Genomic DNA, 23,706 nt, shown 5'->3' with positions numbered 1-23,706 from the left:
TTTGCGTAGAGAATGCTAGATGATCCAGTTGTCTGATTTGGTAAATTTTACAATTTTTCTCATATTATCTGATCATATATTCAGTTTCCAATCCTAATCTATACTTACATCATCTTCAGCAAAGACGGAGAGACTGAAGAAAGCCCCCAAGTAGGACAGTCTTTGTAGTTCCCGGCCCGTTCCGGGACTCAGGGACTTTGGCAGCCAGAGAGGCAAAGAGACAACCTGCGAAGACAGGAAAACGTCAGAAAGGAAACCAAGGGGGTTATCGGATGTTTAGATTTGCCCCGAGGCATCCTAGAAACACCATGTTGCACTCCAGGCCAGGAAAGCCCTCTGACTTTAAACGCCACACAGCTGAGTAAAAATGAAAGCAGTTTATTGAAGATAATTAAAAAGCAGTCGCAGTAAAAAAAAAAAAAAAACACTCCACCCAAATAGGTAAATCCAATTAGGTAGAAAGATAAGCAGAAACAAATAGTCCAGGAAATTAGTCCATCAGAGTTGATAAAAACAAATACAGAAACTTCCAAGGTAAAACTCCAAAACTTGTATCATGAAATCAAATAAGGCACTTAACACATGAATCTATCCAAGGCAAGGCTTCCAAGGACCAGGAAAGATGTCTTGACTCAATTCCAACATTGCTTCGTCTGACTACAGATTCTGTACTTGGTACTTTTATCCCCTAATCTACTCTATGTCCCAAGCGGCCAGGAACGGATTTCGTTTCAGCCTTGACTCTGCTATCAATCTCTCTCTCAGCCTCGCAGAACGCCTGAGATTGGTTTGTTTGCCTGTGCTGACTGAAAATATGTCTTCTATCTACTGGCTCATTGATTTCTGCAACTGGCCCAGGTGCCGAGCTTTTCTCAGGCTCAACGTCCTGGGAATTCTGTGGTAGCAATTCAGGGCCTCTTCCAGGAACCATGCCATCATTCCCAAACCCTTCAGGAACGTTCTCATCAGAAAATACACTTTGAACAGGAATCCCATTGTCATTCTCTGCATCTAGAACAACCTCATCATTAGACACATCATTAGATACATGAACCTCAGAAACATCACTGTCATTCCCAACATCCAGAGTACCCTGATCATTAGACACAAAAACTCCAACACACCACAAACCAGAACAAATCAAGTCAAAACAGAAACAGGGGATTGGCAGCCGTTTCCCACTTACCAAGCTACACGCGGGGTGAGACTTCCCAAACTTGATTTCACAGAGTTCGCCTAAAGCCTGGATAGAAACAAAAAGAAATAAAAATAATTCAACGTTTCATTCCTTTCTCTTTCTTTTTTTCCCTTATTTATTTATTTATTTATTTATTTGCTTTATTTCTATACCGCGTTTCTCAACCTAAATTAGGTGACTCAATGCGGTTTACACAATATTAATTAACATAGCAATAACAGTTAAAACACATCATACACAGAAACAAACACACAACAATCATACATAATGCCTCGATCACAAATGAAATCCAATCTCATAATCCTTGAGCCGTTCCTATGTTCAGTTTACCGTCATCCTATGTTTAATTGCGCTGATTAGCCAAACGCTTGCTCAAAGAGCCAGGTTTTAAGCTTCTTCCGAAATGCCAGTAGCGAAGGGGCCTGTCTGATGTCAATGGGTAGGGCGTTCCATAGCCGAGGGGCCACCACTGAGAAGGCCCTGTCTCTCGTCCCCGCCAACAGTGCCTGTGACGCAGGCGGAACCGAGAGCAGGGCCTCCCCGGACGATCTTAATGTCCGTGTCGGTTCATAGGTGGAGATACGTTCGGAGAGGTAAGTGGGGCCGGAACCGTTTAGGGCTTTGTAGGCTAGCGCCAGCACCTTCAATTGTGCCCGGTAGCAAATTGGCAGCCAGTGGAGCTGGCTCAACAGAGGAGTGGTGTGCTCCCTGAGAGCAGCTCCTGTTAGCAACCTGGCTGCCGAGCGCTGGACCATCTGAAGCTTCCGGGCAGTCTTCAAGGGCAGCCCCACGTAGAGCGCGTTGCAGTAATCTATACGGGATGTGACCAGAGCGTGGACTACCGTGGCCAAGTCAGACTTCCCGAGGTACGGGCGCAGCTGGCGCACGAGCCTTGAGTAACAGATTCTCCAACTCCGGTACCTAAAGTCCATTTTTGCAGCCCTTGGTAGTCCCACAATCCAAATGCATAGAGTAAGATTGAGAAAACCCCGGGTGAGATAAGTATGTGTCTATAGGGAGGTCAGAAGGGACGAACAATGGGATTGAGCCTTTATTAAAGACAAGGAAAAGTGCGTCATGAGGACAGAACTACAGTTGGGATGGACATGACATGGGAATATGTGTTCACTCGTCAGAGGCACGCCAAAAGAGCTTTTTAGGTTTTTAGGTCTTTCTTAAAGGCACAGACAACCAGCTACTACCATATGGGACAAAAAGTTTCATCTATGCTGATGATCGTGCCATCACCACTCAAGCAGGGAGCTTTGAAATGGTTGAACAGTAGCTCTCTGAAGCTTTAGGTGCTCTTACTGCCCATTACAGGGAAAGCCAACTGATTCCTAATCCATCTGTTTTGTAGCAGATTTCCTCATAGGAAATCTGCTACGAAACAGGAGCTTTTTTGTTGAGTTCCAGGGCCAGAGAAGCAGATGGTGAAAACAGAAGAATGGCCTGCCTCAGAGGAGCTGCTTGCTCCATTCATGTTCAACATCTACACAAATGACTAGCCACTGCCAGAAGGGACAGAAAGCTTCATCTACACTGATGATCGTGCCATCACCGCTCAAGCAGGGAGCTTTGAGATGGTTAAACAGAAGTTCTCCGAAGCTCTAGGTGCTCTTATTGCCTATTACAGGGAAAACCAGCTGATCCCTAATCTATCTAAAACACAGACGTGTGCTTTTCACCTTAAGAACAGACAAGCATGCCGAGCTCTGAGGATTACCTGGGAAGGAATCCCACTGGAGCATTGCAGCACACCCAAATACCTGGGAGTCACTCTGAACCATGCTCTGACTTACCAGAAGCATTGCTTGACTATCAAGTAAAAAGTGGGTGCTGGAAAAAATATCAAATGAAAGCAGACACAACCTGGAGATCACAACCAGACACAATTAAGGCATCTGCCCTTCCACTTGGCTACTCTGCTGCTGAGTATGCATGCCCAGTGTGGAACACATCTCACCACATTAAAACTGTGGATGTGGCTCTTAATGAGACATGTCGCATTATCACAGGATGTCTATGCCCAACACCGCTGGAGAAATTATACTCTTTAGCAGCTTAATCTCTTTGTGAAGCGCTCGCTACCAGCAGACAATTACAGAGAGATGATTTTTTTAAAAAATGCTACTTACCATTAGGGGGTATTTAAAGTTGTCGCTATCGAGGGAACATTCTTTCGAAGCAAGAGCCAGGCCTTGTAAAATGGGGATAAATATCTGTTTTGAAAAAGAAAACAATGGGTGTCATGCTTCTTACATTCTCCATTTCAGTGGACACACATATGGAGGAGCTAGAACCAATAGCCTTGTGTGTTTGTACAAGTGAGGATTAATGAATTCTGTGTTCTTTATTTTTATTTGCTAACTGAACATGCAGCAAGAACACTATGTAACACGGTTTTGGTTCCTGTGTTGTAAATGCCATTTCCTAATTGGTTCTGTCATAAAAATATGGGAAAAGTTGATTAAACAGCAAAAGCTTTCCTAGTAAGAGGGCTGGGAAGAGAAGACAGATCGATCGCTGACCTGCTTGAAGACCTCTTCGTCTTGATGGGTCGTTCTCACCAGCTCTTGGATGAAGCCGAAAGGCAGATTGCGACAGAGCATATACGGGACGAGCAGCGACTGCTGCTGTAGCGACCTTTGTAGGCAAAAGGAGGAACAAAAATGGAGGAAGTAAACAAAAAAACCTTCACGGAGAGGAAGATTTCCTTTAAAGCAGCGTTTCTCAACCTGTCGGGACCCCTGAGGGGGTTTCAGAGGGGTTGCCAAAGGCCATCTGAAAACATATATTTCTGATGGTCTTCCCTAGGAATCGCTTTGGCAGAGAAGGCTGAAGATCTCCCTGCCTGTCCTTTGCTTCCAGCAAATCCTCCTACCAAAGGCCCTCTCTCCTCTGCTGTGATTGGCCAGCCTCTCAGCCAAGGGGAGGGCTGCTTCTAAGACTCCAATAAGGAGGGGAGAGCAGGCATGCTTGGCGCATGGCAGCATGGTGCGCATATGCATGCGAGGGAGAGTGTGCAAGGCTGGAGGGATGCTTATGCCAGCGTGTCCCTTCAAGGCATAGCCCTCCTCTGCTGTGATTGGCCGGCCTCTCAGTCAAGGGGAGGGCTGTTTCTGAGACTCCAAATGGGGAGGGAAGAGCAGGCGTGCTCAGCGAATCTTCTCACCAAAAGCCATCCCTCCTCTGCTGTGACTGGCCGACCTCTCAGTCAAGGAGAGGGCTGTTTCTGAGACTCCGAATGGGGAGGGAAGAGCAGGCGTGCTCAGCGAATCTTCCCACCAAAAGCCGTCCCTCCTCTGCTGTGATTGGCCGGCCTCTCAGCCGAGGGGAGGGCTGTTTCTGAGACTCCAAATGGGGAGGGAAGAGCAGGCATGCTCAGCGAATCTTCTCACCAAAAGCCATCCCTCCTCTGCTGTGACTGGCCGACCTCTCAGTCAAGGAGAGGGCTGTTTCTGAGACTCCAAACAAGGAGGGGAGAGCAGGCATGCTCGGCGAATCTTCCCACCAAAAGCCCTCCCTCCTCTGCTGTGATTGGCCGGCCTCTCAGCCAAGAGGAGGGTTGTTTCTGAGACTCCAAACAAGGAGGGGAGAGCAGGCGTCCAAAATGGAAGTAACTTATCAACAGCAGTGTGACTAAGCACCAGTAGCCAAAGTGATAAAAGAACAAAAAACCCTTCCTTAGAAGACTTTTCTTTATAGCAAAATAATATGGTTGCACTATTTACAAAAACAAGGTTTCCATAAGACATATAAAGTTCTATCTTCACACTAGAGCTTCACACATAACCCTTCTCCTACCGAGGCCTACCTCACATTCTGAGGCCTTTCTCCCACAGTGCGGCACTGCAATAAAATGTGTTCTGTTGTTTCTATTTCTTTTCCTCCTCAGGGGCATAGTCTTTGGGAGTAGGGAATTCTGCCTCTGAGCAGATCTGAGGGAAATACATTTAATCTCACCTTTGTAAAGAGCCTGCAATATTTAATCACTATTCTCCCACTGAGGCGTTCTCTCACAAAGGCTTCTCTCAGACTGACAGCTACTAAGCTACAGGCACACCTGCTTATATTTTGAACAGCAGCTTTTGTTGAGTTGTTGCATCCATTGAACCCTTTTAGTAATAAACTCATATTTTTATAATTAAAAGTACCTACTATATATAAGCCTAGTTTTTCAGCTCTTTTTTTAGGCTGAAAAAGCCCCCTCGGCTAATACTCAAGTCAAGGTTATTTATTATTTTACTCTGTTATTATTATTATTATTTCTAATACATTTATAATTTCACTCTTAGTATTATTATATTTATTATTTTTCTTTATTATTGTTATGACATTTATTACATTTGTTACACTTATTGTTTACGTTTATTATTTTGCTCTGTTATAACTCTTATGGCTACATTTCCATTATTTTAATAAATGATAATAATAAATGTAATAATTTATTTTTATTAATAATTATCTTATTCTCTTTATTATTATTGCAAGGATACATAAGCACATTTACATTGAAGACGATGGAAATAATGGTTTCATCAGAGTTGGACAGCTATCTTAAATTACAGTTTTATGTAAATATTCAAAAATATTAACCTACTGATACCTCAATTAATTTAATTTTATTGGTATCTATTTTCATTTTGAAATTGATCAGTACCTGCTGCATTTCCCACCCTCAACTTATACTTGAGTCAATACGTTTCCCCAATTTTGGGGGCGGGGGTAAAATTAGATACCTCGGCTTATATTCGGGTCGGCTCATACTTGAGTATATACGGTACTTAATATTTAATATTTTTGATGACAACAAAAACACCCAGCCACTTACCTCGGTTGTGTGAGCGACCCTTGGAGCACCAAAGCAGCGTGGGAAATGCACTGGGATCGGATGTTGCTCAGCAACTGGCTCACCATCGGCTGGCTACACATCTGATGGAAACACCGGACAGTCATTTTGAGGAGGAAGAACGGAGCAGCAAAATGTCAGAAAAGCTAAGGAAGGAGGTACTACCTTTGGGGCTTTCCGCTCTTCAATCCCCACCCGGTCGAAGCACTCAATGAGGTAGTTCAGCATCTCCGTCTCCTTGCACGTCTCGATAGTGAAATGGTCGCTGCACGAGTCGGAGATGCTGCCGCCGCCGCCTCCACCTCCAGAGCCTCCTCCGCTTTGGAAAGAAGATGACAAGAAGGAGAAGAAATCAAGACTCGAAGAGAAGTGTGCACAGGCGTTGCATGGAAACCGGACGTCCATCCATGAAGGGCCGAGGAGGTAAGAGGACTCATCACAGAGCGGGGTCAATCCACACAACAAGCGTGTTAGTTTCCATCTGAATGTCAACACAGTTCTTACCGCTGATGTATTTCAAGCTCACAGTGGGATACATGTCTCTCTTCCTCCCCATTTTCTCAAAAGCATTTATTGGGACTGGTCCAACCTGAGAGTTTTATTCTTCAAGTGCAAATCTAACGCCCTAAAAACACATGTGTCAAACTCAAGGCCCACAAGATGACTCTGGCCCACCATATCATTTTAGGTGTCCCTCCAAAGGCTGGACTACAACTCCTGTGTTCCTCATCATTAGACATCATGCCTAGCTGAAGGTGTCACCTCAACATCTTTGAACTTACTCGACCAAAAACGCACAGTACCCAAATCAACACAATCACCATAAACAGCTTTCATTCTCTGATAAATCTCCTTTGGGGTAACACCTTCTGCTATCAAGAATTCAAAGACTGCACGCTGCTTAAGTCACATTGACCGACTGTCTGCGCAGGGTTCCATACTTCGCACTTTAACAACACAACCGTTCAATGCTAAGGCTTCCCACCGAAATGAAACTGTAGAGGAGAGTCTACTGAACAAGCCAGTACCTGCCACTGTCATCTGTTGAGTAGTTACAAAGGTGGAGGCATTACTTTTCAGTCAACCTGTCTGCGCAGCGTTCCATACTTCGCACTTTAACAACACAACCGTTCAATACTAAGGCTTCCCATCAAAATGGAACTGGTGAGTAGAGTCTACTGAACAAGCCAGTACCTACTGCATACCGGTACTGTCATCTGTTGAGGACTTATGAAGGTGGAGGCATTACTTTTCATTCAACCCTCGTACTTTGCACTTTAACAACACAGCCATTCAATACTAAGGCTTCCCACCAAAATGGAACTGTAGTGGAGAGTCTACTGAACAAGTCAGTACCTGCCGCATACCAGTACTGCCATCTTTTGAGGACTTATAAAGATGGAGGGATTACTTTTCATTCAACCCTCGTACTTTGCACTTTAACAACACAGTGTTCAATGCTAAGGCTTCCCACCCAAATGGAACTGTAGAGGAGAGTCTACTGAACAAGCCAGTACCTGCCACATACCAGTACTGCCATCTGTTGAGGAGTTATGAAGGTGGAAGCATGACTTTTTATTCAACCCTCGTACTTTGCACTTTAACAGCACAGTCGTTCAATGCTAAGGCTTCCCACCAAAATGGAACAATAGAGGAGAGTCTACTGAACAAGCCAGTACCTGCTGCGTACCAATTCTGCCATCTGTTGAGGAGTTATGAAAGTGGGGGCATTACTTTTCATTCAACCCTCCTACTTAGCACTTTAACAAGACAGCCGTTCAATGCTAAGGCTTCCCACCAAAATGGAACTGTAGAGGAGAGTCTACTGAACAAGCCAGTACCTGCCGCATACCAGTACTGCCATCTGATGAGGAGTTATAAAGGTCCATTCAATGCTAAGGCTTCCTGCCAAAATGGAACTATAGAGGAGAGTCTACTGAACAAGCCAGTACCTGCCACATACCAGTACTGCCATCTGTTGAGGAGTTACATAGGAGGCATTACTTTTCATTCAACCCTCATAGCAGGTGGTCTGTTATGAGGGTCCTGGAACCTTTCCTCAGTCTGAGAGCCACACGTGTTGCAGAACTACAATTCCCATTCTCTCCAGATTATCGAATGTGATGGGAGTTGTCATTCCACCACCTTTTTTGCCATAACTGGGGGAAATCTCAGCCAGTTCTCCCAGTATGAAAACAAAGAAAATACGAGTGTCAGCATGCAGGTTAGGATTGCCTTTAGGAAGCCGTTATGATGTTTGTGTGTGTTTTGGAAGGGGCGCAAAGAGGACTCAAGTGCGTGTTAGTAGTGGGAGGTGTTTCTCAAGCGTCCACCACACTTTGTTGCCAAAATACCTGGACCCAAACTGGACACCAGAAAAATCCTCCTCCTCCTCCTCCTCGTCATCCTCCTTTTCTTCGTCAGAGCTGTCCCCAGAGACATCGGAAACGGCAAGGAGGAGGGAGAAAGGGTTCTCGTACAGACTATTGCGACAAAAAGCAAAGACGGAGCGGTGATTGTGAGATTGAGAGAGACGAAAGGCGGAAAAGGAAGCTGGGGAAGAGCAAGGTTCTCATCTTGCCAATGGGATGCTCACAGCAAGCACACGGCACACCAAAAAGACTTGGGAGAAGAACGCCTCTAGCGCAGAAATCAATTCCAAAACAGGGAACCTCTCCAGTAAGACTACGAGGGTTGAATGAAAAGTAATGCCTCCACCTTTGTAACTCCTCAAAAGACGGCAGTACTGGTATGCAGCAGGTACTGGCTTGTTCAGTAGACTCTCCTTTACAGTTCCATTTTGGTGGGAAGCCTTAGCATCGAACGGTTGTGTTGTTAAAGTATGAAGTATGGGACCCTGCACAGACGGTCACTCAATGTGACTTAAGCAACGTGCAATCATTGAATTCTTGACAGCAGAAGGTGTCATCCAAAGGAGAGTAAGTTTAAAGATGTTGAGGTGACACCTTCTACTGTCAAGAATTCAATGACTGAACGTTGCTTAAGTCACAATGACTGACCGTCTGCGCAGGGTCCCTTACTTCGCACTTTAACAATACAACCGTTCGATCCTAAGGCGTCCCACCAAAATGTTTATTTATTTAATCGTGTCAGGGGTGACCTGGTGTGAGAGAATTGGCCATCTGCAAAGACGTTGTCCAGGGGACGCCTGGATGATTTTGATGTTTTTATCATCCTTGTGGGAGGCTTCTCTCATGTCCCTGCATCAGGAGCTGGAGTCCATAGAGGGAGCTCATCCGCCTCTCCCCAGAGTTGAACCTGCGACCTGTCGATCTTCAGTCCTGCCAGCACAGAGGTTTAACCCACTGCGCCACCAGGGGCTCCCCACCAAAATGGAACTCTCCTTTACAGTTCCCACCAAAATGGAACTGTAAAGGAGAGTCTACTGAACAAGCCAGTACCTGCTGCATACCAGTACTGCCATCTGTTGAGGAGTTACGAAGGTGGAGGCATTACTTTTCATTCAACCCCCGTAGTCTTACTGGAGAGGTTCCCTGCTTTGGAGTTATGAAGGTCCGTTCAATGCTAAGGCTTCACGCCAAAATGGAACTGTAGAGGAGAGGCTACTGAACAAGCCAGTGCCTGTACTGCCATCTGTTGAGGAGTTACAATGGTGGAGACACTGCTTTTCATTCAACCCACATAGGAGGCAGAGAAGTTTTCTGGCACAGAAGCCATTCCTTCTTCAAGGGTTCATCATCGTTTTGGGTTCATCCTGGCTCATCCTCAGCCTCAAAGTCTGAAGTGAGGGAACACTTCTTGATCGAGCAGAATTGGGCAAATGAAGCTCACCACTGATCTGTAAAGCTCCTCTCTCCTCCATTTGCTACCACTAGAATCACCAAAGCATCCTAACGCTTGTAGCTGGTGCCAACAAAAAAAAGGCCTTTTTCCATTCCAGCTAAACGTACATTCACTAGGATTAAGGGTGCAGGAAGCATGCGAAAGTGGGGAAAATACAGGAATCTCTAGGTCCTCCAGCATGAGGTTCACCATAAAACAGCACTAGAAGACCTAGAGCAGTGTTTCTCAACCTTTCTAATGCGGTGACCCCTTAATACAGTTCCTCATGTTGCGGTGACCCCCAACCATAACATTATTTTCATTGCTACTTCATCACTGTCATTTTACAATTGTTATGAATTGTCATGTAAATACCTATTAATTTATTTACTACATTTATATGCTGCCCTTCTCACCCCAAAGTGGACTCAGAACGGCTTACAAGTTATATGTACATATAATATATTATATTATTAGCACAGCACAATATTTGCACAAAACCGCTTTGAGTCCCCCCAGGGGTGAGAAAGGCGGTATATAAATACTGTAAATAAAAAAAAAAATAGTATTATATATTACTATATGGTACTGTACCACTATACCGTAATATTTTTGTAATATTACATGTAATGTTAAATATGTAATTATATTGTATTACTATTAGTTTTATACTGTACTAGCCATCCCCTGCCACGCGTTGCTGTGGCCCACTCTGGTGGACATGGGGGTTCTGTGTGGGAGGTTTGGCCCAATTCTATTATCGGTGGGGTTCAGAATGCTCTGTGATTGTAGGTGAACTATAAATCCCGGCAACTACAACTCCCAAATGTCAAGATTTTATTTTCCCCAAGCTCCAACAGTGTTCACATTTGGGCATATTGAGTACTCATGCCAAGTTTGGTCTGGATCCATCATTGTTTGAGTCCACAGTGCTCTCTAGATGTAGCTGAACTACAACTCCAAAACTCAAGGTCAATGCCCACCAAACCCTTCTCGTGTTTTCTGTTGGTCGGGGGAGGCCTGTGTGCCAAGTTTGGTTCAATTCCATCATTGGTGGAGTCCAGAATGCTCTTTGATTATAAGTGAACTATAAATCCCAGCAACTACAACTCCCAAATGACAAAATCATATTTTTTTTTCAGTGATGGTCACTCCTTGTGTTGTGAGACATTTTGTTGCCAAATTTGGTGTGATTTCGTTCATTGGTTCTTTTGTTTTCATTACACACATAACATATATATATATATATAGCACATTATATTACTACTATCAATATTATATGAGTATACAATATATTATAATAATAGCACAGTTATGAAGTAGCAACGAAAGTAATGTTATGGTTGGGAGGGTCAACACAACATGAGGAACTGTATTTATTTGTTGTTTGTTTGTGGTATTTGTATACTGCCCTTCTCAACCCCAACGGGGACAGTGTTGGCAACAATTCAATGCCATCGATAAAAAACAGTATAAAACATCAACATTGACCCTCCCCTGATTAAAACATTAAACATTATTAAACACATCACATAAAATAATATCACAAATCACACAAACTAATCGGATTGTCTCTTATCAGGATTAATTAAGTTATGTATGTGTGTTTTTCAATGTGCTTCTATGTAATTCAAGATGGATTAAGATGTATTTCAAGATGGATTCTATTCTGCTCTATTGTGTATTAGAAATACTGTGCTGAGGATGTGAAAGTGTAACCTTGACAGAAATGAGATAACGTGTTCTCTGGCTGGGAAGAAGTGGGAGGAACTGGTCTCAGCCAGACGTCAGATAAGCAGATGTTCAGAGACTGTTGTTTTTGCCTAGGAGTTCCTGACTGTAGCTTGCTGTGAATAGACGTGTGTAGATGTACTTAGTAAAACTTCGTTTTCTATTGTAACTAAATGCTTGCAGAGTCCTTATTTTGAACACAGTGTCTGCTGATCTAGCAATCCTTCCGCTGGCGAGCGTCAATACTCTGACATCTCTATCCAATTAGACACTAGAAGCGGGGAGATCGTTCAATAGGTTTATTTGACCAAGTCACCCTGCTGGGTGGAGCAACAAAAGAAAAGTGCCACACCAAAGCTTATAACTATACGTACATCTACAATGTAGAATGTAAAGCAAAGGTGTATGTCAGTGGTTCTCAACCTTCCTAATGCCGCAACCCCTTAATACAGTTCGTCATGTTGTGGTGACCCCCAACCATAACACTATCATTATGAATCGCCATGTAAATCATGATCTGCTGGATGTATTTTCATTCACTGGAGCAAATTTGGCACAAATACCCGATATGCTAAAAATTGAATCCAGGTGGGGTTGGGAAGGGATTGATTTTGTCATTTGGGAGTTGACCTTGCTGGGATTTAGTTAACCTGCAAACAAAGAGCATTCTGAATCCCAACAACAATGGAATTGAACCAAACTTGGCACACACAACTCCCATGATCAACAGAAAATACTGGAAGGGTTTGGTGAGCATTGACCTTGAGTTTGGGAATTGAAGTTTGCCTACATTCAGAGAGCACTGTGGGCTCAAACAATGATGGATCTCGACCAAACTTGGCACGGATACTCATTATGCCCAAATGTGAACGCTGATGGTGTTTGGGGAAAATAGACTTTGACATTTGGGAGTTGTACTTGCTGGGATTTATAGTTCACCTACAATCAAGGAGCGTTCTGAACCCCACCAATGAAAGAATTGGGTCAAAATTCCCACACAGAACCCCATGACCAACAGAAAGTACTGTTTTCTAATGGTTTTTGGTGACCCCTCTGACACTCCTTTGCGACCCCCCCAGGGGTCCCGACCCCCAGGTTGAGAAACACTGGTGTATGTACATTATAGAATTATCGCAGTTCAATACCTCTTTAATATTAATTTAATATTAAGGCGTTGCGGCATTAGGAAGATTGAGAAACACTGCCCTATATAAACACCTCTAAAAATGGGGTGCATCTTAGATGTATCTCTTGTATTTTTGGTGGTAGTAATGGTACTGAAATTAGGGATCGTCTTGGAATCGACGGCGTCTTACAATTGAAGAAATACGGAATATTTTCCCTGACATCCCCACAAGAAACCAGAATTCTCATTCAGCAGGCCTCATCTGCAAGTCAGTATATTAATCGGAATCACCACCGCAAAGAACACCTGATTAAAGCAGGAGTTAGTTCCGTCAACATTTTTGCAACACGCTCAAGTCACAGCACACGTTAAGACCGCAAAGGCTTCACAATACCTAGACGGCGTCCTGCTCAGGAGGGACGAGCGCCTGCCCAGAGCGGCGAAAAGAGGCAGAGCCATAGGGACCGGCCTCATCCGAGGGGAAGTGGCTAGCAATCCTGGAGGGCTTACGGCAGGAGGAGTTGGAGAACGGGAGAGCATGGAAGTGCTTGCCACCGCGGCCGGAGGAGAAGCCGGAAAGGCCGCGGGATGAGCTACGGTGTAGGGGCGGTACCTGGGGGAGGAGGGCTGGGCGCTCGGAGTGAGGTGAGGCCCGGCCGAAAGAGGGGAAACCGAGGCAGGGCTGGCAGGAACCGTGAGACAGGAGCCAGCTGAAGGGGGCACAGGGCTCGGGGAAATGAAAACAGGCGCAGGGCTAGTTGCGTAGAGACTGAGAAGTTTGGGGGGAAGAAGAAAAAGAGAGAAAGGAGAATCAGCAAAGATGTAAACACAGAGACGGTGATGCGAGATTTCCTCTTCATGACCATACCGAAGCTCATATTAAGTAAATGGGTTCCCGATTATACCAAACTAATATATGCCCACAAGAACTAGGATATGCACTGGTTAATCTTCTATATAAATAAAAAGGTAATGTCACATAATTAATGCAATAATAACAACAATAATATAAAATAATAAATGTAATAATAATAATAAAATATTGGAAATGTAATAACAACAGTAATAATAGTGTAAAATAATAAATGTAATCATAACCATAATGTATCATAATTAATGTAATAATAACAATAATCTAAAAGAATAAATGTAATAATAATAGAGTAAAATATTGGAAATGTAATAATAACAGTAATAATAGTGTAAAATAATAAATGTAATCATAACCATAATGTATCATAATTAATGTAATAATAACAATAATATAAAATAATGAATGTAATAATAATAATAATAGAGTAAAATAATGGAAATGTAATAATAACAGTAATCACAGTGTAAAATAATAAATGTATTCATAACCATAATAAAGAGAGTAAAATAATATATGCCCACAAGTAGAACAATCTTCTATAGAAATAAAAAGGTAATGTAACATAATTAATGTAATAATAATAATAATAATAATATAAAATAATAAATGCAATAATAATAGAGTAAAATAATGGAAATGTAATAGTAACAGTAATAATAGTGTAAAATAATAAATGTAATCATAACCATAATAGAGTAAAATAATAAATATAATAATAATAGAGTGAAATAATGGAAATGTAATAATAACCGTAATAATAGTGTAAAATAATAAATGTAATCGTAACCATAATAATGAGTGTAAAATAATATATGCCCACAAGTACAGCAATATGCACTGGTCAATCTTCTATAGAAATAAAAAGGTAATGTAACATAATTAATGTAATAATAACAATAACATAAAATAATAAATGTAATAATAATAGAATAAAATAATGGAAATGTAATAATAACAGTAATAACAGTGTAAAATAATAAATGTAATCATAACCATAATAAAGAGTGTAAAATAATATATGCCCACAAGTACAACGATATGCACTGGTCAATCTTCTACAGAAATAAAAAGTTAATGTAACATAATTAATGTAATAATAACAATAACATAAAATAATAAATGTAATAATAATAGAGTAAAATAATGAAAATGTTATAATAACAGTAATAACAGTGTAAAATAATAAATGTAATCATAACCATAATTGAGTAAAATAATAAATATAATCATAACAATAATAAAGTTTAAAAATATCATAGTAATAATAATAGAGTAAAATAATAAATGTAATAAAAATAATAATAATAACAGAGTAAAATAATAAATAACCTTGATGGAGTATAAGCTGAAGGGGAGTTTTTCAGCCTAAAAAAGGACTGTAAAACAAGGTTTATACTCCAGTATATACAGTATACCAGATTTAGCACTGTATTTATGTTAGATGCGCCTGTTAATTCATTATAATATTCTCAGATAAATTCACCTGAGGAAAACCAAGGGTCGAAACCGATGGTGCATACAGAAGCTCAGCCATGATTTTTCTCTATACAACGTTAAACTGACTTAATATTTTACGTCTACATCAGAATACCGAAACAACATGATGCATTATTATTATTATCACCTTCTTCGCCGTGTATCTGAAAAAGTCCCCTTCAGCTTATACTCCGTCAAGTTTATTTATTATTTTACTCTGTTACTATTTTTTATTACATGTATTATTTTACTCTATTATTATTACATTTTTTACTTTTATTATTTTATTATTACATTTATTATTTTACTCTATTGTGGTTATGATTACATTTATTATTTTACATTATTATTACTGTTGTTATTACATTTCCATTATTTTGCTCTATTATTATTACATTACTCTAGTATTTTAATAATGTCTTATCGCATTGTTTTAACAGTGTTAACTCACCTTGACAAGGAGCTGGAGCCGAAGGAGCCCACGTTGCAGAAGATGGGGCTCGTGCCCGGATTGGAGCCCATGTTGAGAACCAGGCTTCTATCGGGCGACCGGGCCGCGGCCGCGATGGGCTGTGACGTGGCAGTCAAGCTGGCAAAGGGGTTTTCCTCCCTCGCATGGGTCGACATCATCAGAACTTCCATCAGGATCTGTCCGATCAGATCTTTGAAGTCCGAAAAAACTTGCAGAGAGACAGAGAGAGAAAGCGCATGAGTGTCAGGAGTCAATTTCTGATGGCATGAAGACAAAAGTCAGTCTTTGCTGCAGAGATACAAGCAATATATCCATTTCAAAGCAAAACCGGCTTGTGAGCGGTCATTTAATATTGCTATATAGATCCTACAGTCTTACAATGGTACCTCACAACCTCTGAGGATGCCTGCCATAGATGCAGGCAAAACGTCAGGAGAGAATGCTTCTAGAACATGGCCAAATAGCCCGAAAAACCTACAACAATCCAGTATGAACTATAATCCCCCAGATCAATGTTTTCGTAGGCCTCTCCCTTAACCCTTTCCTATACTTTTCTATGGTACACAAGAAACAGAGGAATTGATCAGCAACTGAACATACTAGGGAATTCACCATGATTCAGAGGGGTTGTAGGACCTGGGATGTACAGTTCACCTGCTACCTGAGAGAAGTCTGACCTCCACCAACAATGGACCTGGAACTAACTTGGCGCACAGAACCATGACCAACAAAACATACTGGAGGTCTTTGGAGGGATTTAGAGGAGTTGTAGTTCACCTACATCCAGAGAACACTATGAACCCAAACAAAGATGGGTCTGGACCAAACTTGGCATGCACACCTGATATGCCCAAATTTGGATACTGGCGGGTTTTTAAGGAGTATTGGCTTGGGCATTTTGGAGTTGTAGGTACTGGGATTTATAGTTCACCTGCAATTAATGAGCACTCTGAACTCCACCAAAGATGGAATTGGACCAAACCTGACACAATGAGCCAGCAAAAAATACTGGAAGTCTTTGGGGAAAATTCACCTTGATTTGGGGGAGTTGTAGTTTACCTACATCCAGAGAGCACTGTGAACCCAAACATCGATGGATCTGGACCACATTTGGCACACAGACCTGATATGCCGAAATTTGATTACTGGAGAGATTTGGGAGAAACTGACGTTCCTTTCTGGGAATTGTAGTTCACCCACAACCAGAGAAACCATGACCTCCACCAATGATAGACCTGGACCTAACTTGGCATAAAGAACCCCCATGAGTAATTCAACCTACTGGAACGGTTTGGTGGGAGTCATAGTTTACCCTACAACTAGATGAACATCTTTGAGTGAGCTTTCTTTCTGGGAGAAATCTTAACAAATGATGGACTTGGACCAAACTTGTTGCACAGACCCCTCATGACTCAATCTACTAAAGGAGTTGTAGTGGGAGTTGTAGTTTACCCTGCAGCCAGAGAGCACACTGAAACCCACCAACAATGCATCTAGAGCAAAGTCGCCCAACATAACAAACTTTAAGTACTGAAGGAGTTTCTCGGCGTTAACCTGGCATGATGGGAGTTGTAGTTCACCCACAAACTTAGCCATTTTGAACAATTACAAAATTGACTTTTTAAAAATAACCTGGGCAATGTTGGGTCCTCAATCTAGTAGCTATTATAAACCAATACTGGGTGTATGTGTCTATTTCTTTCTCTGAAAGTGCCTGATGCAATCTGTCACACTGAAAATGAGTGAAACTACATTTTTTAGGTTCAAAAACGATTCATGACACAGTGGCCTGAAGAGTTCCAGAATAAGGGCCTATGATTGCTTTGTCAATGCTCTTTTTTCTATATTCAGCTCACTTTCAAAGTGCTTGGGTCGCTTACCATCTTTCGGGTTCTGCTTAAACTGCTCTGAAAGCGAAGTGAGGAAAATGACGTCTCTGTCCCGGTCCTTCCACGAGACCCGGAAGATCTTGCAGACGAGCTGTAAGGCTTGTTCCTCTGAGATTTCGGATCCCGAAGGAGGTTCCTTTAACGCAGGGTAACAAAGAGGGAAAGGATTCAGTGGCATTGAACTCGAGGTGGGACCAAAATGTTTTTTCCTCTTCAAACTACTAAATTATTCACTTTACAGTTCCCAATATAAGCATCTTTCTTTGGAAATGTGTGTGTTTACAAGACTGATGGTGTGTTTTGGAGGGAAACTAAGGCACAACGAAAACCCTATGCACTTCAAAAAATATATCAACAGGTCAAATCTATATATATTAAAATGTTCTGCTCATTTTGAGTGACATCATAACTCAAAAGTCCGCTGGACAAATTGCCGCCAAATTTGGCCACAAGACACCCAATGTGTGACCATCACTAAAAAAAAGATGTCATTTGGGAGTTGTAGTTGCTGGGATTTATAGTTCACCTACAATCAAGGAGCATTCTGAACTCCACCAACGATGGAACTGAACCAGACTTGGCACACAGGACTCCCATGACCAACAGAAAATACTGGAAGGGTTTGGTGGGCATTGACCTTGAGTTTGGGAGTTGTAGTTCACCTTCATCCACAGCAACGCCTGGCAGGGGGTGGCTAGTGTATAAATAAATCTATACAAACACACTTTGGTCAGTATAATTTCAATGTATCGCACCCACCTTGTCAGTAAGGCTCCGCTTCTCTCTTCGGTCATTCTCATCGACCTCCATGTTTTCAATTCCCGAATCTACATCCACCTGGGACATACTGTAAAAGATAGGATAGAGATTCTCTGGACATTGGACACAAGGGGTTGACTTACACATATTGCTAACTTTCGTAATTCTCTTCATTTAAAAATGCATCATAAATACAGACTAAACAGACCATTAATTTTAAAGAAATAATAATAATAATAATAATAATAACAAAAATAATAATAATAGAGATATAATGGATATAATAATAACATAGAATATAATATACTATAATAATATAATATAATATAGTATAGTATAATATAAAATAATCTATATAAATAAAAATGTAATGTTCGTTTGTGGGATTAACACAACTCAAAAACCACTGGACGATTTGACACCAAATTTGGACACAAGACACCTAACAACCCAATGAATGTCCTTCACTCAAAAAAATTGATTTTGTCATTTGGGAGTTGTTGTTGCTGGGATGTATACTTCACCTACAATCAAAGAGAATTCTGAACTCCCTCAATGATGTAACTGAACCAAACGTGGCACACAGGTCACCCATGACAAACAGAAAACACTAGAAGGGTTTGGTGGGCATTGACCTTGAGTTTGGGAGTTGTAGTTCACCTACATCCAGATAGCACTGTGGACTCAAACAATGATGGATCTGGGCCAAACTTGGCACAAATATTCATACGCCCAAATCTGAACGCAGATGAAGTTTGGGGGAAATAGCCCTTTCCATTTGGGAGTTGTAGTTACTGGGATTTATAGTTCACCTATAATTAAAGAGCATTCTGAACCCCACAAATGACAAAATTGGGGCAAACTTCCTACACAGAACCCTCATGACCAACAGAAAATACTTAAGGCCATTAAGCCCAAGTCCCTTCACCAGGGAAAGAAAACATAATCAAAGCCCTCCTGACAAAGAGCCATCCAGCCATAGATATAGGTAGATAGATAGATAAGATTCACACACACAGAGATATAGGTTTGAAAGGGACCCCTAAAGAAGGACAATGATATGTTGCATGTTCCAGAATAGGCAAACCAGACAATTTCCACATCAACTGACAAAAAAGCAGTCAGAAATACTGTTTACCCACAAGCATAAAGAAATATATTAGAAATCAACACTTTCTAATTATTTTATTTTCCAGATCACCAGACTGGGCCACAGCAACACATGGCAGGGAATGGCTAGTATAATATAATATTATAATATAATACAATATAGTATAATAAAATATATAATCTATATAAATAAAAATGTAATCTTCGTTTACATATATTAGAAACCAACACTTTCTAATTATTTTATTTTCCAGATCACCATACTGGTCCACAGCAACATGTGGCAGGGAATGGCTAGTATAATATAATATTATAATATAATACAATATAGTATAATAAAATATATAATAATAATATTATAATATAACACAACAATAATAATAATGGAGATATATAAATTTATCCCTCTGCTCACCAAGTTATACCCAGGATCAAAAGTCCAAACATGTATTCACAACATACCACTGCCTGTTTACCACTTACTTTGAACCAGAGACCAGAGAACGCCCCATTTACCTTTTCTCGCAAGATACGCTGTCAATGTCCATGCTTTGCGACCGGGAGAGGGACTGAGACTGTGTTTCGAGGCTGTTTGATGGAGAACTACTGAGAGAACTGACGCCTTCGCTGCTCTGGCTTCGGTGGGGGACACCTTTGGGAAAGACAGTGTTTATTTTGCCTCTGCCCACTTATATATTAGAAACCAACACTTTCTCATTACTTTATTTTCCAGATCACCAGACTGAGCCACAGCAACGCGTGGCAGGGGACCACCAGTATAAATATAAAATATTTATGTACAATACAGAGAAGGAAGGAAGGAGAGAAGGAGGGAGAGAAAGAGGGAAAGAAAGAGGGAAGGAGAGAAAGAAGGAAGGAAAGAAGGGTAGAGAAGGAAGGAGAGAAGGTGGGAGAGAAAGAGGGAAAGAAGGAGGGAAGGAGAGAAAGAAGGAAAGAAAGAAGGGTAGAGAAGGAAGGAAGGAGAGAAGGTGGGAGAGGAGGGAGAGAAAGAAGGAGGGAAGGAGAGAAAGAAGGAAAGAAAGATAGAGAAGGAAGGAGAGAAGGAGGGAGAGAAAAGGGAAAGAAGGAGGGAAGGGGAGAAGGAAAAAAAGGAAGGAAGAGAAGGAGAGAAGGAACGAAAGAGAAAGAGAAAGAGGGAAGGAAGGAAGGAAAGAGAGAGAAAAGGAAGGATGGAACCAGAGAGCAAAGGAAGTGAGAAAAGAAACAGGTAGAGAAGGAAGAAAGAAAAAGAGAAAGAAAAGGAGGGAAGGAAGGAAGGAAAGAGGGAGGGAAGGAAGGAGTTAAAGAAAGGAGGAGAAAGAGGGAGGGAAGGTTTGCCACAGCAACGTGTGGCGGGTACAGCTAGTATATGTGTGTGTGTATGTATGTATGTATGTGTATATATATATATATATATATATATATATATAATATAGCATCCCTACTTTGCGGATTTTCACTTAGCACAGGTGGTCCTGGAACAGAACACCCGCGATAAGTCAGGGAACACTGTATACACACTAATTTTAAATAAGCATAAATGTGTATAAATGCTACTCCATGCTCAAGAGAAGACAATCAGTATATTCATTCAAGAAGCATTTATCTGGGATTTTTCTAGTCCTGTTATAAACCTTTATTACATTTCTACAGTTGATTTCTTTCCTTACCTGATGCACCGATGGGCGAGGTAGCGGGGGTCATGGGGTGGACATTCAGCCCAAGGCTCTGGGGAGCCGCAGGGGATGGGGCAGCTACAGGTGGCCCTGGCGGGTTTTCTCTCTGTGGAGATGTCAGCGGGGTGGTGGGCTGGGAAGACGGCCCGCCAGCGAGCCGGGCAAGGCGCCGTCGCCGGATCTGTGAAACAACCAAACAAACCCAGGAGTCAAACTCGTCGGTTCTGTGAATTTTAGGACCTGCGCCACATCAGGAGAAGCAAAGCAATAATAAGGTATCAATCCAAGTCAAACACAAAAATTCAGGGTGACTACTTGTAAAATGGAACAAATTAAAAACACTTACTAAAAAGTCAGTAACTGCACTCAACTTGTTCTCACTCCTCCAGTAGTAATCTAACTCTAACACCAGATGCTGGGAGGCTGTACTCTGATGATATTTGGAGGGTTTGCCACAATGTAAGAGGATTATCCAGAAGGTAAAGTTCTCTTGTGGAGAATTTTCGCAGGAGAAATTGATATCACTGCTGTCGCAGCTCAGAGTAGAGTCACCTTGCTCAAAACCCCAAACCACACAAAGGCTGAAGGTTTTGTAGTTTATTGAAAAAAAGAAAAGTCTTAAATGCAAAAGTAAAGTTTCAAAAGTTCAATAGCAAACAGCATGAAGCATAATCCAAAGAACATTGACCAAACAAGATTCCATGACATCATGACAGGGCCCCGGGAAGCCAAGAACATGCCCCAAAAGCCAAGACAATCCAAAGAAGTTACCAGGTTGTTCACAGAAGTTGCACTGACAAAGATTTGCCTTCAAACACCCGTTTAATAGACTTTCCCAGCATGAACGCATTCCGTTGACCCCTAACCTCCCTCTTGTTAGCAAGCCTTACACTGCGGCGAACTTTGAATTGTAAGCGATCCTCCCTATCTAGATCTTCAGCGCTCTCAAGGTTGGATAGCTCGTTAGCCGCCTGAGAATTGTCAGGCTGGGAGCCATCCTCCTCAATCTGAACCTGGCTAGTTTCACGAACATCAGAAGCATAATCTGAAACATTCCTTGCCATGGGAAACTGAATCTCCTTAGATTCTTCTTCAAAAACAACAGGAACATCTTCATGATCTTCTGCCTGAGGCTCCAGAAGCGAACGAGAAGTATCAGTCGTCAGTAGCTCATCAACTGGTGTTGTGGTGAAGGTTAGAGATGAGTGTCCTCATTCCATTTCCCTCCAAGTGCAAAGTTTTGGTGGCACGAGGGATATCCAGAAAGTAAGGTGACAAGGCACATAGCTCTCATGGCGAATTTTCGCAGGGGAAACTGATATCACTGCCGTGTAGCGGTAAGGCAGCGGAAGTAAACGAGCAGTGCCAGTCGTCAGTAGCTCATCGACTGGCATTGTGGTGACGGCTAGAGATGAGCGTCCTCATTCCGTTTCCCTCCAAGTGCGAAGTCCGCGCTGTAATGTGCTATCTAAATCAGGGATCCACAAACTTTTAAAGCAGAGGGCCAGGTCACAGTCCCTCAAAGTGTTGGAGGGCCGGATTATAATTTGAAAAAAACATGAATGAATTCCTATGCATACTTAAAAACAATACAATAATTAAAATGAAGTACAATTTTAACAAGTATAAGCTTATTAGTATTTCAGTGGGAAGTATGGGCCTGCTTTTGGGTGATGAGATAGGGTTGTTGTTGTTGTTGTGTGCTTTCAAGCCGTTTCAGACTTAGGTTGACCCTGGCCATAGTTTCAGGACCCCTGATCTAAATGCTAAGGGCATGAATGCTGTTTCAGTTTATGGAGAGGACAAAATGAACTGAACTGAATGGTGATTATGTGGAAAAATAATGTAATACCTAAGCTACAATCCATGCAAGTTTTATTAAAATACAGACATTCTTTGTATTTTAAAAAAAATCTTGCAACCTTACTTTCTGGATATCCCTCGTATTGAGGCGCCAAGAAGTGTGTTTCAAAAAATTGGAATATACTTATGGCACCTACAGATGAGGACTCATTTGAGGGGTTCTCTGGGGATTAAGGGTCAATGAGTGAAGGAGAGGAGGGAGACACAATGGATGGGAATAGAGGAAGAAAGAGGGTTACTCGGGAGCAGGAATCGGATGAGGAGCGACAAAGGAAGAGGATCCGGGATATACTTATGGCATCTCATTTCAGGATTTCTCTGGGGATGATGGGTCACAGAATGGGGAAAACGGAGATGACACTGTGGACTAAGGTAAAGGACGTACAAGCTATTTATGCAGAGCCAACATCTAGTGATACATTTATGGGATTCTCTGGAAGTGAAGACTGGCAATTGGGGAATACAACTGAGTCTTGGGGGGAATCTAAGTCTTGACAGGAGATGGAGAAGATGGAGGGATGGGCCTAGGACTTCACGTGAAGAGTTGGGAGCAGCTGCAAGGGATAATCATGGGGCGGTGGTCAGCTCATCTTCTGATGATAATGATGTGTAATAAAAGTGGGTTCCAGACTGGGGGATCTTTGCAGAAGGCAAGGTGTTGGTATACATTCGTGCACTGAGTACTGTCTGGACTTGTCGCTGCCTGTTTTGTGTTCGGCATTGGGTTTGGGATCTGCAGGTTGCTGCTCCTGTTCGTGTGTGCTTTTGACTCGGATTGGATTCTCGTGAGTGTGGATTTCCCCCTTCCTTGACCTTGGACCGGCGTGACTACGATGCTGCTTCGGTGGACTTTGGAACTTTGCTACTTCGGATTTC

The 23,706-nt window shown here is 41.9% G+C and overlaps 1 protein-coding gene across 2 annotated transcripts in view; it reads right to left on the bottom strand.

Annotated features, from left to right (window-relative positions):
- Positions 1-23,706, bottom strand: part of UBE4B (ubiquitination factor E4B) — a 52,667-nt gene that overhangs the window by 19,693 nt on the left and 9,268 nt on the right. Inside the window, exons 2-14 of one of the 2 annotated variants that reach the window (XM_060758937.2) lie at positions 20,962-21,148; positions 19,808-19,943; positions 18,182-18,269; positions 17,414-17,558; positions 15,513-15,741; positions 13,106-13,480; positions 8,405-8,533; positions 6,216-6,369; positions 6,033-6,133; positions 3,730-3,844; positions 3,337-3,420; positions 1,187-1,243; positions 109-225 (exon numbers count right to left, since the gene is read on the bottom strand). In XM_060758937.2, coding sequence (XP_060614920.2) covers positions 109-225; positions 1,187-1,243; positions 3,337-3,420; positions 3,730-3,844; positions 6,033-6,133; positions 6,216-6,369; positions 8,405-8,533; positions 13,106-13,480; positions 15,513-15,741; positions 17,414-17,558; positions 18,182-18,269; positions 19,808-19,943; positions 20,962-21,148 — 1,917 coding nt within the window. The remainder of the gene's footprint in view (positions 1-108; positions 226-1,186; positions 1,244-3,336; positions 3,421-3,729; positions 3,845-6,032; positions 6,134-6,215; positions 6,370-8,404; positions 8,534-13,105; positions 13,481-15,512; positions 15,742-17,413; positions 17,559-18,181; positions 18,270-19,807; positions 19,944-20,961; positions 21,149-23,706) is intronic. The other variant, XM_060758936.2, reaches the window with a different exon arrangement.

Source organism: Anolis sagrei, chromosome 13, assembly GCF_037176765.1.
Source record: "Anolis sagrei isolate rAnoSag1 chromosome 13, rAnoSag1.mat, whole genome shotgun sequence".
NCBI lineage: Eukaryota > Metazoa > Chordata > Lepidosauria > Squamata > Dactyloidae > Anolis > Anolis sagrei.
Note: the sequence above shows the minus strand (reverse complement) of the source record. Positions and strands in the feature narration are given on the sequence as shown.